This window comes from Castor canadensis, chromosome 6 (genome assembly GCF_047511655.1).
Source record: "Castor canadensis chromosome 6, mCasCan1.hap1v2, whole genome shotgun sequence".
Lineage (NCBI taxonomy): Eukaryota > Metazoa > Chordata > Mammalia > Rodentia > Castoridae > Castor > Castor canadensis.
The window spans coordinates 172,456,793-172,471,257 of NC_133391.1; the positions used below are offsets into that span (position 1 = coordinate 172,456,793).

The following is a 14,465-nucleotide window of genomic DNA, read 5'->3' on the forward strand; positions in this document are numbered from 1 at the left end:
AATTAAGAGTGCTGAAAGTGCTTTAAAACTTACTGGTGATGCTGTTTTGCTCTGGTGAATAAAATACAAAATGTGAACAAAGCAAACACCCCGCCTTGTAGAGACCAGCTGGCGAGTGCAAAGCCGCACCACTCCACAATTTCCCCAAAATAGTTGCCTCCGGTCACATATTCAAACAAGCCTCCTAGACAAAAACACAGAGTACATTAGTGTGTTTAGTACAAAATGCTGGCTAAAGAAATACGGATTACAGAGATGCTAGTGGATACTTATTTCGAGAACATACATTCAACTATGTTAGTCAGTGACACACACACTCCATAGTACATGTTTTACAACTTGAGAGCATAGCTTCAGCTTTGAGAGTGAACTGTATACTTAAATCAATGCCTAACTGTTTATCCGATACACAAATCTGCAGTTATGGTAGAGGCCTTCACTATGCCACTAGTTATAGGGTCAGGCTGACACACCTAAGAAGACACAGGCACCAGAATAACAAAAAAGATGTGTCTTAGCAACATGGAGCAACAGTGAAGAAAATGCTCATTTTCAAGTAGAGATCCACTTGTTCACTCATCAAACATTCACAAATGCATGGAATCCCTGTTTCAGGCTAGGCCCTGCTGTAGGCACTTGGATAGCCCTCTTCTCCAGAGTGACAAACAAGGAAGGCACACAGCATGGAGAGGGTGAAGGGCTGTGAGGAGCAGGGCAAGTTGAGGGGATGTTGGAATGAAGTGATGGCAGGGAACAGGTCTTTGGGCCCATTCCAGGTTACAAGTGATGGGTTTGGTCTGGGGGTAGGAGCACTCCAGGCAAGAAAAGAAACCACAGCAAAGTCCCTGACGATGGATAGCAATAGCCAGCACACTCTAAGGAGCAGGGCAGGAATAGAGAGGGCAGGAGGCAGGTGACCCCTTGGGGGGTCACCTTCAGGCTAGGGTTCTAGCGGCTGGTGATGGGTGGGACAAATTGCTCAAGGGTGCATCAGAGTGGCCTGGTGTGACCTCCTCCAGGTTCCAACTCCCCAGCCCTGTCTGCCTAGCTAAAATCTCTGTGGGTAGAACTTGAAAAACAATGTGATTACACTTCAAGTCATAAAACCAATTTCAACACAAACTCCAGAAGCTTGTGGAGCCTCCACTTTGGGCTCACAGCATCTGAAGTACACCAAGGCCCTGGCAGGAGTTGAGGTGGCTGACCTCTTAAAGAGAAAGAGGTTGGCTTTGCTGAGTCTGAGTCAGCAGAGTACTTTTCATTTTATTTGAGGAAGGTGGGGAGCATGGAAGTTTGCAATATTGTGCTCTCTTCTTTAAGCTAAAAGTAATATGTAATTGAAAAATTATGCCAATGTTCACTGACTACTTTTTATGATCAGATAAAATGTAAAAATCTCAAATACAAGGCATAGTCAATATGTCACTCATATAAGACAAGTGCTACCTGTGTCTGCAGAGACAACCCCAAAGCATCTAAGGAACACCGTACTCCTTTGGAGCTGTGGGATTTAGGGCAGTTAACTTTTTCTGTAACTGCTTTATTTCTTACATATCTCATTATCATCTATCTCTCACCAGGGTCCTGGGCAGCTGAATCCCAGAGGTGAGAGAGCCTGTGCACCTTCCCTGCAAATGCCATGTCATCCCAAGGCACAGCCCAGACCAGAGCTTAGGTGGAGGCTGGGACGGGACGCTTCTGTGCATCATTGGTGACCTTCCCCTCTGAGAGTCCAGTGTGGAGAGCACAGTATTTGGTGGAAAAACATGGTGGGGGCTGGGGGCCGGGTGGAGGCTGGTGAGCATGTCATTAGCTAATACAACCCAAAGACACCATTCTTCTGGAAAATGTTCCATTAATACACAGGTACCTTAAGGACACCACATTACAAAGCAGTGAGTGTGTGTGTGTGTGTGTGTGTGTGTATACAAGTATATATGTATGAAAGTGTCACAATGAAACTCATTACTTTATACAATTAATACACACTGATGAAAAAATGTAAAAAGCCGGGTACTGGCAGCTTACATCTGTAATCCTAGCTACTTGGAAGGCTGAGATCTGGAGGATCATGATTCAAGACCAGTCTGGGCAAATGGTTCTCAAGATCCCATCTCCAAAATAACCACAGTAAAATGGACTGGAAGTGTGCCTCAAGTGGTAGAGTGCCTGCTTTGCAAGTGTGAAGTCCTGAGTTCAAACTCTAGTCTCACCAAAAAAAACCCAAAAAACAAAAAAGTGAGCTGGTGGAGTGGCTCAAGTAGTAAAGTGCCTCTGCCTAGCAAGCATGAGGCCCTGAGTTTAAGCCCAAGTACTGTCAAAAGAAAAGAAAAGTAAAAACAGTTCTCATCTTTCATGTAGCATCTGACTACAGTAACACTAGAGAAGAAATATAAAAACCCGTACGCTGCTGGATAACTATCACAGCCTTCTATAACTCAGATACCTCATCTGTAAATCAGTGCAGAATGACAGCTTCACAAGTCTGTGGTCAGGTCTGGGTGCCAGAACCTGGTAAAAATAAAAAGCACCCTACAGATAACAGCTATGGCCATTAACCCCTACCCAAGTGAACTGGACTATTTATGTCAACATCTTCCTTGATCAATCAAGGATCTAAGGATCCTATTAGGATCAGGGATAACTTCCATGGTCTTTGATTCTATGCTCTGGATTCATGTGCAGTAGATGGCACAGAAGGGGTTTCTGGAATGAGCCACTTCCAGGAGACCACAGCAATAATCTCTTCAGAATTCACTTCTCCCAGGGAAACTAGAGGTGGTGCCAAGGAAAGAGAAATTCTACAACTCCAATCAAAGTAATCTTTGCCTTTCCATAGTTAAGGAATACCTGAAAATTTCAATTGGTATTTCCCTTTCAAACAGCTTATGTTATCATTCCTCTGCTCTTTAAAAAAATTACTTTAATTATACAAAAAAAAAACAAACCCCAAAAAACAGTGAACCCCAGTTGTCACCCATAGCCCACAGCCCTTTTTCTCTATCCTAATTCAGCTTGTGTGTCCAGCCAAGTGGGCATCTTATCTGCACCTGCATATGTGTGTGTGTGTGTGTGCGTGTGTGTGTGTGTGTGTTGCCAACCAGGAATCTTATCAGTGCACCTCTTCTTGACTTCTCATCTGATTCATTTTGCAACATAATTCCTTTGGTGGGGCTGGTGACACCACCATTACTAAGAGAATTCTGGGCAGCATTTCTAAAAGATGTGACACAGTTGCTAAGCACAGATGGCACATCTATTTATTAGAAAAAATAGCCACGTTGTGTAGAAAAACGTCCTGAAATTCAGAGTGTGCAGGGAGGTGGTTATTTCAAAGATCACCACAGCGGAGCCCTCACAGAGCATGGTGGCTACATCCCCACTTAAGCCCTGGAGTATCTGAAACCACTGGCAGGTTTTATGCAAGGGAGTGGCATAAAGTCTGGCTTCCACTCTCCTCCTGTGCCTAGTGGGCTGCTCAAGATCTGACAAGCCACTCTCAGCACAAAGGACAAGGCTGATCCTTCTGTGTCAGTTTCCCCTGGTATATGATGTGCTCTTCCAAAAGGTGGACTTGAACCTTCAAATGAACTTGAGTGCTCACTTCACAAAACCTTTCTTGAATTCGATTTTGAAATGTGTGTTCTGTTCCGATGCTTTGGATTTCTCCTTCGTCACTCCAATATGCAAGATGGATCTCCCTTCTCTGCCTCTGCAGCTATCACTGAAAAAAATCTCTCATTTTTCTTTTTTACCTATTTATGCCCTTCCTGTGGTGTCTGGTGTTTTGGCTTTATGTTGTTGTTTATGTGCCTCTTAATTTAAGGATCAGTGGTAAAGCAATTTCTTCCCTTCATTTTACGGCTTCCCATCTTGGCATCTGCTGCTGTCTGGGAGCCACCCAGCCTCTGCTCAATCTGTGTCAGATGCCCATTGGCACATCTGACAGGGACATGCTGGAGCCAAGGCAGGCAATTTATCCCTTGCTGAAAGACAGGGCTTGCACACTGTGGGGACTGTTGCACAGAGGAGGCTCCCTGACTGCAACAGAAGATGGGCTCACTGCAGGTATTCTGCAGCCAGTGGGTATCAATGCTGCAAATACTTTATTAATATTTTATTTATTTATTTTTGGTGGTATTGGTATTTGAACTCAGGGCCTCAAACATAAGCTGTTTGAAAAGGAAATACCAATTGAAATTTTCAGGTACTCCTTAACTATGGAAAGGCATTCTACCACCTGATCCACTCTGAGAACCCTTCATTCACCATTTTTTCTAATTATCTTATTAGCATATAATACTTGTGCAGGGGAATACATTGTAATATTTACGTATGTGCTTATACTATATCTTAGTTAGATTTACTCCTTCCATTTGCTCTCCCCTTCCCCCTTCTTAGAACAATTTCAACATGCTTCTATTTTCATATATGGATACAAAACACATCCACCATCTTCACCCTCATTCCCCCTCTCCTTGTGCTCACCGACCTCCCACTGGTACCCACCCCCAGAAAAGACCTATTTTTTCCTCCTATCCTTCATGTTTTTGGGTGTACATTGATAATCCAAGGGGGTTCACCTTGGTACTTCAGGCCTGTGTATATTGTGCTTTAATCAAATCATCCTCCTCCTGGGTACTCACTCCTTTATCACCATATTCTCCTAATATTCAACACTTCATTCTTGTTTTAAAATCACTGAAAGTCTGATCACAATTTTCCTCTGCTTTTTTTTTTTAATTTTTATTGTTTTATTATTCATAAGTGCATACAACACTTGGGTCATTTCTCCCCCCTGCCCCTATCCCCTCCCTTACCACCCACTCCACCCCCTCCCTCCCCCGCCTCAATACCCAGCAGAAACTATTTTGCCCTTATTTCTAATTTTGTTGTAGAGAGAGTATAAGCAATAATAGGAAGGAACAAGGGTTTTTGCTAGTACAGATAAGGATAGCTATACAGGGAGTTGACTCACATTAATTTCCTGTGCATGTGTGTTGCCTTCTAGTTAATTCTTTTTGATCTCACCTTTTCTCTAGTTCCTGGTCCCCTTTTCCTATTGGCCTCAGTTGCTTTTAAGGTATCTGTTTTAGTTTCTCTGAGTTAAGGGCAACAAATGCTAGCAATTTTTTAGGTTTTTTACCTATCCTCATCCTCTGCTTTGTGAAATGGGTTCCTGCCCTGTCAAGTTTTGCCACTGGTTTGTTTTTGTCCCTATAATATGTTTGCAAGTGTGGTCCTTCAGGTTTGAAGATGTTAATTAGAACACGGATCAGCCTCTGGCAGCATGAAATTGAAGGAAAGGGCCAGAGTGGCATCTCTGCTGTACAGCAAAGAAGTTCCTGCAGACAGGGCCCCTCTGGGTCTCCCTGTGGTTAGCCTGATAGCCCTGTACCCCTAGTCCTGCTCCTGCCCTTGCTTTCAATGCAGTGTTTCTCAACTCTGCTGCTGTCATGGCTTCTGGCACTCTTAACATCCTTCCATTCTGTCTCCCAGGGTTCATTCCCTGTGCCATTTCAGCCCAGTTCATGTGGTTCATACTGGGGATGGATACTGCCCATAGACCTGGAATCAGGTGCGTGTCACACAGGTGCAGGGTGGGGAGCAAGGGGGCACTGGCTCCTGCACTCTGCACTCTCCAGAGGACGGGCTCTCTTGGACTGCCACAGAAGGCTCCAGTCTACTCACAAGCCCATCACTGAGGGGCATCTCTTCCTTCCACCAGAGCGGGAGGTCATCAGCAGCCTGTTGAAGGCTCCAGGTCTCCTCTTCTCCACCACATCTATCATAACAGCATTGTGACATCAGGGGTTTAGCTATGCTGATTCCAGGCTCTCTGGGCCACAGTTTAAGTAATTTGAGATTTGTAGGGTTTTTGTTCATTTGTTTGATTTTGTTGTTATTCCTGTATGGTAGAAAGTATCCAAACTAAGCAACATCATGTGTTTTCTCCATTAAAATTTTAGGTTTGCTTACTGTGTTTCTTTATTTTTAGACACTCTACTGGTGTCTATTTTATATCTTCTTAGTCTTCCTTCTTCCCATTCCTTCCCCTCTCTTCTCCTTCTTTCACCCCTCCATCCCTTTTTTTTCAGGACTTGGATTTGAACTCAGAGCCTGTGTTTGCTAGGCAGGCACTCTACCAATTGAGCCACACCTGTCTGTTTTTGCTTGATTTAGGGTCTCACATTTTTGCCCAGTCAGTGGACAACAATCATCCTACTTGTGCTTCCACTATAGCTGGGATGACAGACACATGTCACTATGTCCTGCTGCTTTTTGAGATGGTGGTCTTACTTTCTTTTTTTGCCTAGGCTGACCTTAAACCACAATCCTGTGGATCTCTGTCTCCTGAGCAGCTGGGATTATAGTTGTGAGACACTGTGCCTGGCCTGCTTAGTCTTCCTTATAGCATTTTACTCCTTTATTCATAATTCATCTCCCCTTCCTAAAACACTGTAAATATTCACTTCATTACTCCTTCCGTACTCCAGGATCCCAAATCATTCAGGTCTATTAAACTCTTACTCATAGTACCACATTTCCTAATGGGTTCTGCAGCTCTTGAGTTTTTCTTCTGGGGACTGTGACCCATGGGGTTCTAGAACACCCAACACCCAAGTTGAAGGAAGGTCCCCTGGGGACTGAGGTCTTTGCCGTTAGGCCTATGCATGCACCACCCCAGGCCAACATGGAACTTAATCCACACGTGAGGTTTCTCTGATCTCCAAGGGCTGCGAATCTGGGTTACAAGACAACCTGGGGGAGCTATGGTCACACATTCTCCCACGGTACACTCTGGGTTCCAGCACTCACTTAGAGCATCCCCATGATTAATTACTTCTTTTATTTGCATTCTAAAAGTTATTTTTTCTTTAAATTCCATCCAACACGTTTAAGTAGTTTCCAGGGAGAAGGGCCATCCAGGAGTGCATTCCATCGTATTTCTGGAACTCAAGAGCCAGACTGTCCTGCGACTTTCAGGTCCTCCATCCTGTTTCCAAACACAGATGCTCCTCTTTTGCTTACTAACTGTCCTGTGAGTCAGAATGGCTCTTTTTCTTATTCTAAGAAAACATTCTTAACAGTGACTCACACTGAAAACTTGCTTTAATAAATACTCTGCTGTGAATTGTGAGACAGCTGACAAAGCCAAGCCTGCCGGGCCCCATGCAATGTGGCTTTGAAACAAAGGCTTCCCTCTCAGTACATACCCCTGGGTATTTTGTATCCAGTCTCCCCTGGTTTTCTGAGATTCCTTAGGATGTGGTCTGAGTGGATGTTTATCACCATGCCAGTTAACCACAACACGAAACCTAAAGGCGAAACCAAGATGATATGGTTAAGGTGTGAGAAGCCAAGCCGGATAGGCCAGTGCACCACAATCTCTCAGATGATCATTATAAGGACAGTGTATATGAACCATAGCTGTCATGAGAATCACAGGCATTGACAACAGCTCTGTTAATAGGGAGCCCTGTTTTCATAACAGTGTTGATAAGCTAACCCACTCAAAAAGCTTTGATCTGATGGACTCAATCTACTTTTTAGGATGACAGAGAGGGCCAGACACAGGACTTATGGCTTGGGCACAGCCCAAGGGGAATTGACCTGCAGGTATAATTACTTCCTATTCCCTCCTAAAAACTGTATCAGGCAATGCTCACCATTCCCCACCTTCTAGGTAAGAAGAGGGGTAGGGTCTATACCATCTAACCTTTACTAGCTGCAGTCGGACCCCTAAAGGCATGGCAGTTCCTAGGTGCCAAGCCAGAGCTTGTGCAACAACTTCTTTTGAATGATTCTGTGCATGTCCCTGGCTCCCCCCACTCCTAGTGCTAATTTTCTGCTAACTCCTCAGTCACTCCCTTTTCAGCTCTCATTCCTGTGGACAGTGGTTGCATGGCTCTTGCTAGACTCCCACAGTGTCCCCTGGTTTCTCCCCATTGTTCAAATCTTTAGGGGGTTTCGTCATGTAAAGGAGTTTTCTCAGTAACACATCAACTAATTCTGCCCACAAAAGGCAAAATGCCCAAATGCTCTTTTGTAAAAGAAATAGCTGATGAGCCAGATGCCAGTGGCTCAAACCTATAATCCTAGCTACTTGGGAGGCTGAGATCAGGAGGATCAAGGTTTGAGGACAGTCTGGCCAAATAACCAGAGCAAAATGGGCTGGAGGTATAGAGCACCTGCTTTGCAGGCATGAGGCCCCTGAGTTCAAACTCTAGTCCCACCACAAAACAAAACAAAAACAAAAAAAGAAAGAGGAACTAACTGATAAAAAGAGGTTCATTTCAATTTTCTGAGATATTATAAACAAATGTGAAAGGCAAATATTGCCTCAACTTAGTATCAAAGAAAGGTACAGTTGGAATAGCATCAGTTCCTCATCACGTCTCCCAGGGACACAGAACAAGGATGTGGGAAAGCTTCTGGTCTACAGCAAGTGTTTCAAGATTTCCTCCTCCTGACATTGCCACCAGAAGTAGCTTCCTTTACTTTGCTATTTGTTTATAGTAAGTATGTAATAGGTCCCGTTGGATGCCTAAGTTTATAGTGGATTCACTGCTTTTGTGGGTTTCAGTATGTCACCCTACATGATCTGGTTTCTGATACAAAGTTCCAGAATGAATCCCGTTTTCTAAATATCATATTTACTTTACTTCTCTTCGGAGAGACAAGCTTCCCCTATCATTTGTGCACATCTAAGCCCAACACTCAATTACATATGTGGGAATCTTAAAATCTTTGTATAAAATCTGTGAAAGCTGTCAGAGTTAAAATGGAGTCACCTTTGTCAAGTCCTACAAATAAATAAGTTAATCAGCTGGAGGTGGTGAAGGAGGTTATCCTGTGCCCAAGAGCATGACAGCAAGAATCACCACAAAAGGTTCTAGCAAAGCCACCATCCTGCCCAATGGTTACCACGTCAGGCAGAAAAGCACTTCCACAGGACATGTGCCCTGTAACTGTCTGTGTAACCTTGGATCCAGATCTACCATTGTTGTTGATCTACGTAGCCAAGGATCATCCTTTCGAAACATCTTATGCAGTCTTCTGCATTTTGCCCTTAAAATCTTCCCCCTGTCTCAACCTCCTTGAATGCACTCACAGTTTAAGATGGCGTGTATGCTTCCATTGGAATGCTATTCTATCCCCAAATTCCTATCCTTGGCCCTTGGAGAATCTCTCTCTATTATTTAGGTTGGCAAATCTTTTAGGTTAATCCTTTTTATTGTTATGGGAAACTTCTTGTTAATTTTATTATTATTAACTGCTTCACTCTTTTTTTTTTTTTGGTGGTGGTACTTGGGTTTGAACTCAGGACCTTATGCTTGCCACTCTGTCAGTCCTTTTTTGTCTGGGCCCCATGCTGGGGGCTGGCTTTGAGCCACAATCACCCCCCACTCTCGATCTCTGCCTCCTGAGTAGCCAGGATTACAGACATGAGCTACCCCATCCAGCAGTTGCATCATTCTTGATAAGAATTATCTTAAGTGTAACTAATTAATTATGCATGTCATTTCCTATGTGTCTATTCACATAATAATAAATTTTATGAAATACACATTAAAAAAGTAACCTAGTTTGTTTCCATATTGACTTTTTTTTTCATTTTCAAATCCTTTCATTTAATGGTAGAGAAACCATGAGGTTTTTATGCAATTTATTGGTGTCTCAAACTTTTTTGTTGTTAAAATGCCTTTCCTCAAAAACAAAGAACAGGAGGGCAAAACAGGTCCTGTCTGGAACCTGTTGGTACCAGGGAAAGGGGAGGATGTAAGGAGAGAGTATAGGAGGGTGAATGTGTGTAAATATTATTTATTCATGTATCAAAATGTAACAATAAGACATATTGAACTATTCCAGGAATGGGGAGAGGAGGATAAAGGAGAGTGATGGAGGGGGTGAATTCAACTACAATATATTATAAGAACTTTTGTACATGTCACAATGTACCCCCAGAACAACAATAATATGACATGATAATAATAATTCAGAAGAAAGAACATAATGAAAAAATGTTTTTGTTGTCGGTAATGATATTTGAACTCATGGTCTTGCACAAGCTAAGCAGAGGCTCTACCACTTAAGCCATGCCCCCACCCCTTTTATGCTTTAATTAGTTTTCCAATATGGTCTCCCATTTTTGCCTGGGGTTATTTTTGCCCAGACTGGACTTTGACCAAGATCCTACTACCTGGACCAGTGGTGCAGGTGTGTGACATCATATCAACTTTTATTGGCTAAGATGGTATCTGGTGAACCTTTTGCCTGGGGCTGGCCTCAAACCGAGGTCCTCCCTATCTCCTCCTCCTAAGTAGCTAGGATTACAGGTGTGAGCCACTAAGCCTGGGTCTCAGTGTCTCAAATTTTAAACCAGCTTTAAAGGAACCTCCAGGTGATATGATCTGTCTGCAGAACTAATTTAAATGATGGATACGTTCACAGGCCAAGAGGATTCCTTTGCCCTTGCTCAACAGTATCCAGACAATTCATCACAGAAATGATCTCTCTGAGAATCTCAAACATTTAAAACCATTGTATTTTAGTTTAAAAAAAGAAAAGAAATCCCCCTTCCCCTTATTCTTGGTTGCTGGCTTTGGGGCTACCTGCATGGTGGGGTGGGTGAAGTTGCTGCTCAGCCATTTACTGGACTGCAATATTGGGCCAGCTACTAACCTCGGACCTTCTGTGTTTCATCAAAAACGGGCACCATGTCTGCCTTGATGGACTGAGGGGAGGCATAAAGAGTGTCCATAAAGATGGACTCCAAAAGTCCATTCTTTCTTTTTTTCTATCACTTTTTTTTCTCCTTTTATCATTTTTACATTTACTTACATAGGTATACATTGTGCCACCTCCCCCCAACTCCATTCTTTCTTTTCTGATCCTTGGGCCAGAAAACAGTAAGGCAGTTGAGAAGCAGATAAATTAAAAAGTTATTTAGAGTTACCACACAACCCAGAGAATGAAGCCTAGCATTTCATGGAGGCACCTGTTTTTGAGGCAGCAAAGGATCTGGAAAGGCCTTGTCATCATACTGTCACTTAACAGGGGAGGACAAAGACCTCTCACTGTGCCAGTTCTCTGGGACAACTTGGGTACTGTCCTAGGAATCACATTTTCATTCTTTGAGAAAACAGGACCGAGAAGTATGGAATTGTCTTCTCAGCAACAGGTAGTAGGCCAGGGTTAATTTCCCTGTTTAACTTCACATACGTTGAGAGAAAGCACAATGTAATGTGGGGTCACTTTATGCAGCTCCAGTCCGGACTCTTGGTATATCGCCATGTTGATAAGCTACCCTTGAACTTGTGATTTCTAATTGCTACAAGAACACACTTCATAAACACATAGGACGTTACTTATATTAAGTATTTTTAATGCTCTTACAAATATTTTTGATTGCTAATGCTTTATTTTCACTTCTGTTCAGAAGCTGTAAAGATTTAATTAGAACTTGAAAATGTACATTAATTCACATTAGTTGGTACCAATTTTTTAAAAATCAAAACTTCACAGTCCTACAAGTTTTAGTATAATAATAAAAGCCAATTGCATTGCTGAAAGGTGAGCCATGCTGACTGTTTCTCACATTACCGAAGAAAGTAGGGAAGGTATAAGGACTGACTTAGGTTACACAGTCAATGAGTGCCCAGGTCCCCCCATGCCAGCTGGCCGCTCATGCTACAGAAGCAGCTCACTGCTATTTTTAGGTTCTCAGTAGAAGCAGCATCTGTTTCACAGCTTGTGCAGTGTGGGGGACCACTTCAGGTCCCTGTGCTATCCTAGGACAGCCTGACTCTCCCTCTGGCTGCTCTGGACCCCCTGCTACTCTCTCTCAAACTCTTTGTTTTCCAAGTAGTTTGGGTTTTAGAACTAGAAACTACCAGGGCATGAAAACAAGTGATGATCTGAGTTAATGAAGTTCATCTCTGTGGACCCTCACTCACCTGTTAGAAAGCAGGGATGGCTCACCCAGTCTTCAGCATACACTGCAAACTGGCTCAAGTACCTGCTTTGCAAGTAGCCGTTGTAGGTACAGAACATGAATGCCAACACACACGAAAAGAGCAACGTGGGCTTTCCGCCTCGAATCAGGAATGGGAAAATCAAGGCCCTTAGGAAACAAGAAACAAACAAATGCTAAAAGAAATAAAGATCTGTTGAAGCTGTTCCTGGAATGGGGGAGGGGAGATAAAGGAGGAGGATGGAGGGGTGAAAAAACAGAGATAAGGAATACATTTCTTCAATTCTGCTTTCAATGCCTTTTTAAAAAATCTGCTTTCTTGTACAAATGTCATCCTTAGTTTACATTCATACTGATTTGCACTATCTATGCTACAAGTCAGAATTTTAGATAATAAATTAACCATGTTTCAGTGAGGTACATCAATCACAGTACACAAACTCTAGATTCTAATTATACCAAATGTGAAACAGATACACCGAGTCAGAGAAAACTGGATGCCTCGGGAGGCTCTCAAAATTCCTGCTGTTTTAAAACCATTAACCCATTCTGGTGTGAGCAGAGGGTTTGGGCCATACTGTCACATCGCCCATCATGATTACAATGGCTCCCATCTATCCAGCACCCATCAGCTATAAGGTCCCCATCTGCCTGGCAGGAGGACCGCCACCCACATTTGACACAGGATGAAATGAAGACTCAGAGAGGCTAAAGAATCTGATCTAGGTCACAGGACCAGTGAGTGGCTGAGTTTAAGTACAGATCAGGTGAATTCTGACATTATGTTCTTCTGTTATATCACACTGGCTTAGGTGACCCCCTACTAAAGGTTTGAAGAGAGACAACCAAAGGTCAAAAAATTAGATACCTATGAAGAAAATAGGATGCAAAATTTACTATGTGTTTGAATTTTCTCTTAAATATCATGTGTAATATACTGAAAGAAGGGGCTTCACTGTAAATCTTATAGACCTTAAGAAGGCAGCAAAGAACTATAATGAACAACTTTGTGCTAATAAATTTAACAGCCCAATGAAAAAAGTCCTTGAAAGATGTAGATGAACAAAACTGACCTAAGAGCTGGGTGCTGGTAACTCACGCCTATAATTCTAGTTGATCAGGAGGATCACAGTTTGAAGTCAGCCCAGGCAAACATTTTGCGAGACCCTATCTCAGAATAACCCTTCACAGAGAAAGGTTAGTGGAGTAGTTCATGGTGTAGGCCTTGAGTTTCAAACCCCAGTACCAAGAAAAAAAAAACAAAAAACAAAAAACAAAACTGACCCAAGAAGAAATAAACCTGAATAGTGCTGTCTCAGTGAAATAAATTGAATTTAGACTTAAAAAATTCTAGAAAAGGCAAAACTGGCCTCTGCAAAGAGGCACAAGGAAAACACACAGCATTCATCACTGCTCTGAGCCTGGACTGTGGAATAGTTTTGACTTACAAAATTTAGAAAAGGCAAGACTATAGTCAGGGGAGGGAAGGGTTGGCTGCAAAGAGAACAGGACATTTTTTTTTTTTAAGAAAGAAACAACTGTTGTACATCTTGACTTGGGCAGTGATTACACAACTATATACAATCACCAAAATTTATCAAAGTGTCAACCTAAGTGAGTGAATTTTTATTTCTGTAAATTTTAATAGATGAAGCAGGAGCGATTTTAAACGTCATCACTCACTTCCATTCCATCCATCTCCTCCAGGGTGAAGTTAGCTAATTGTTCATGACTTACAACAGCAGTAACAATCATGCATTAAGCCTCTATGACAAAATTACATGTACATACCCACACGTGCTGAGGATCAAACCCAGGTCCTTGGGTACACTAGGCACTAAAATGTTTTCTCTCATTATATATGTAATAATATATATGACATATATTACATATAAATAATATAAAATAGTATGCATATAGTATGTACACATATGCACATGTATATATATGTATGTACATATATGTAGTTCAGGGCTTGAACTCAGGGCCTGTGCTTGCTGGGCAGCTGCTCTACCACTTGGGTCACACCCTCAGCCCTTTTCTTCTTTATTTTTTCAGATGGGGTGTCACATTTTTGCCTGGGGCCAGACTCAAACTGTAATCCTCCTACCAATGCCTTCTGAGTAGCTGGGATTTGCAGGCATGCACCATCACACCCAGCCCATTTTCTCTCATTATAAACCCACAAAGCTGAAGACATGCACTAACTGGCCCTTTCCAGGAAGTCTGCTGAGCAGTGTTCTAGATTAAAAAGGTGTTTCAGGCTGGAACCATCACTGCCTTTGATCAGTGTGCTGGCACGTGGGCGGCAGGCAGCTGGGGCAGCCAGGGCTTGCTTGTGCCGTGGGGGAGGACATGTTTCGCATGTACCCAATAAACACAACATGACTTCAGCTCAAGCCTGTGCACTGGAGGAACCTGGAAAGGACATTGACAAGGAACCCTGGACATTCTCTGCCTTTCTCTGTGGTCTCACGTGAATGTCAGA

General features: G+C 42.8%; 1 protein-coding gene across 3 annotated transcripts in view; it reads right to left on the reverse strand.

Moving 5' to 3' along the window:
* Srd5a1 (steroid 5 alpha-reductase 1) overlaps positions 1 to 14,465 on the reverse strand; it is a 64,385-nt gene that overhangs the window by 34,571 nt on the left and 15,349 nt on the right. For all 3 annotated transcript variants that reach the window (XR_012449251.1, XM_020175387.2, XM_020175386.2), the window contains exons 2-4: positions 11,961 to 12,127; positions 7,218 to 7,319; positions 34 to 184 (exon numbers count right to left, since the gene is read on the reverse strand). Coding sequence is in view for 2 of the 3 variants with exons in the window: in XM_020175387.2 (XP_020030976.1) it covers positions 34 to 184; positions 7,218 to 7,319; positions 11,961 to 12,127 (420 nt within the window). In the remaining variant the exon portion in view is untranslated. The remainder of the gene's footprint in view (positions 1 to 33; positions 185 to 7,217; positions 7,320 to 11,960; positions 12,128 to 14,465) is intronic.